The sequence below is a fragment of the Mus pahari genome, chromosome 10 (genome assembly GCF_900095145.1).
Source record: "Mus pahari chromosome 10, PAHARI_EIJ_v1.1, whole genome shotgun sequence".
In the NCBI taxonomy this organism is placed as follows: Eukaryota; Metazoa; Chordata; class Mammalia; order Rodentia; family Muridae; genus Mus; species Mus pahari.
In genome coordinates, this window is record NC_034599.1 from 45,811,861 (window position 1) to 45,814,700 (window position 2,840).

The window sequence follows — 2,840 nt, forward strand, 5'->3', positions numbered from 1 at the left end:
AGAGAGAGAGAGAGAGAGAGAGAGAGAGAGAGAGAGAGAGAGAGAGAGGGAGGACTGGGAGGAATTAGAGCTGTGTCTCAGTTGATCCAGTGCTGCCTAGCATTCACAAAACTCTGGGTTCAGTCCCCAGCACTAGCTGGGTGACGGTGTAGTTTTGTAATCTGAGCACTGAGGAGATAGAAGCCAGAGGATCAGAAGTTCAAGGTCATCCTTGGCTACATTGAAGTTTCAAGACCAGTCTGGGCTACATAAGACCCTATCTCAGAAAATAAAGAAAAAGAAAGAAAGAAAAATAGAAGAAATAAGATAGTTTCTTCTAGGAAATTGAATGGAAAAACGTAAGTTATGATGGTTTGTAATAGTACTTGATCATAAAACCCAAAGAACTCAAAAAACGCCATCTGTCTTTATCCTTGACAATTTAAACGAGACATTCCAAAATTAATATCTCAATTTTGTCATTTATTCTTATACCATTAATTTCCCCACACACATTCAAGCAGACCTATATTCAATTCAAATTAGCGGGGAGCTTCTCCTTCTAGCCAGGTCTCGGCAGCCCTGGGATTTCAGTACTCCATCACTGTCTTCATGGAAAAATGATCCAACACCATGGGCCCACTCCTCTTCCAGTCTGCTCAGAACTGTTGCCATGTGGCCAAGGGAGCTCTCCACTGGAAGCTGAGTGTTTCTTCCCCAGGATGAGGCTCACTGACCTTTCGCTGAAGTCTGATGCATACGAATTTTTTTGGAAGCCACAAACTGTAGGACCCTCTCCACATTACTCTTCATCTCTTGCTGGTTACTGGGACTCAGCTGCACTCCACTCAGCTTTTCTCCTGCTGTGAGGAGAAGAAAAACGACAACGACAACAACAACAACAACACATACATCAGAAGGAAGAACATTATCACCGTTTCAGAGAGTCAGGCACAAGGCTGGGGGTGCAAACACTCAAGTTCTCTATTAATAAATGAGTGAGGTAAGACCTGGTATGTGCTCCAGGGGAAATGGTTGGAGAAGAGAAAAATGAAAGACTTTCAGAACACTTCAGTCTTTCAAATGGAAGCCATGGTGAGGTTATCTGTGTACACTGATTAATACACTAAATATTCACAAGTACCCACTGTGCGCCAAACACTGTTCTGGGCACTACAGAAAGCAGGGAATAAGGTCACTTCCCTTCCCGGTTTATATATGCAATGTAGCAAGTCAATGTTTAATGTAATTTGGGGGAAAATAAAGACTGGGGAAAAATTCCAATCATGACCTTTCTGATCATATGGTTTTGCACAGTCTGAGTAAGACATGTTTCTATTTAAGAAGGGCACATGCCAGGCTGAAGAGCCATGCGGGCGAACCCCCAAATGGGATGAGCTCAGACTGTCTGAGAGGCAGAAAGACAATATGGCTGGCTAGACATGAAGGACACACCCATGACTTCGGCAGTAGGGTGGCTTAGGCAAAAGTATCAGGAAGCAAATCAGGTTAATCAAAGTCAGCCATGGCTGCACAGCAAGTTCTAGGCCAGACTGGGCTACATGAGACTCTGTCTCATATGAAGAAGAAAAGACCAAATGTGACTAGAGTAGAGTTATCAGAGCCAAGACCCAGGAAAGGCCACAGACATAAGCAAGACTTGTCACTCAGGGCTTTGTGGGCCACAGAACAACCCTGAGTTTTCTTCTAAGGGTAATGGAAAGCCATCTCAGACTTCCAGACAGGGTAGTGACACTATCTAGTTTGTATTTTCTAAAGCTGACTGGGTGTAGATATGGGGGTCACAAAGGGAATGAAGCAGAGACACTACTGGGAACAATAACCAATACAGTCAAGGCAAGACATAAGGATGGTTGGGGTTTAAGTGGAAGAGAATGGCTGGCCAGAAGTCAGATGCTGGGCATATATGCTGGGCATATATGATGGCATATGTTAAGAACTGGCTGTGATACATGGTCCCCAGGAAAGCCTTCTTAAATGCTCTGTTTGACAAGTGAGAGACCAGCAGCATGAGGTGCTCCCGGACAAAGATAGAATGTGCGGGTAGACAGGGAGGGTAAGGAAATAAGAAGCGTGGGATGGGTGAGGAAATAAAACGTGCTGATTGGCTGTAGCTCAGACATTTGAACGACACTGGTGAACAGGACACTGTGGCCATGTCTAAAACTCAGGGAGGAGCGAAAGGCTAGACACAAAACTGGGGAGAGAACATGAGGTTTTCTCTTTTTTTATGTGTATGTGTGTACATGAGGTGTGTCCGGTGTGCACACACAGGTGTGCATGGCTGTGCACACGGACGAAGCTCCTATCTTGCTCTTCACTATAGTCTTCATTCCCTTGAGACAGATTTTGGGGTTTTGTTTACCTGGACTGGGGTGGCAGTCAGCAAGCACAGTGATCCTCTCTCTGCCTCCACCCCAAGTGCTGGAGTTATAGGGACTCTTGTGTCATGTGTGGCTTTTTAAATATGAGTCCATGGTGATGTCTAAACCTCATGCTTGCACATGAACCATAACTGAACGGTCTCCCCAGCCCTGTTGAGGTTATTTCAGGCTGGTTAAAACCTGGATCTTGGGAAAATAAAAACACATACTGATACTGCTTCCAGGTTCACGGAATACCTCTGGAAATAACCCTGGCTGGCAGGACAGAGGATGGGCAACTGTGGTGGCTAACACTGATTATCTATCAATGTGACAGGATAGAGAAAATCACCTAGGAGACAGTCTCTCCGCTGAGGAACTATTTACATTAGGTTAGCCTCTCTGGCCATGTCTGGGAGAGGATTTCTTTTTTTTTTTTTTTTTTTTCCCCTTATTATTTACATTTTGGAATCTGTA

At 44.6% G+C, this 2,840-nt stretch overlaps 1 protein-coding gene across 2 annotated transcripts in view; it reads right to left on the bottom strand.

Moving 5' to 3' along the window:
- Positions 1-2,840, bottom strand: part of Dixdc1 (DIX domain containing 1) — a 75,914-nt gene that overhangs the window by 43,146 nt on the left and 29,928 nt on the right. For both annotated transcript variants that reach the window (XM_029543276.1, XM_021206777.1), the window contains one exon: positions 717-842. In XM_029543276.1, coding sequence (XP_029399136.1) covers positions 717-842 — 126 coding nt within the window. The remainder of the gene's footprint in view (positions 1-716; positions 843-2,840) is intronic.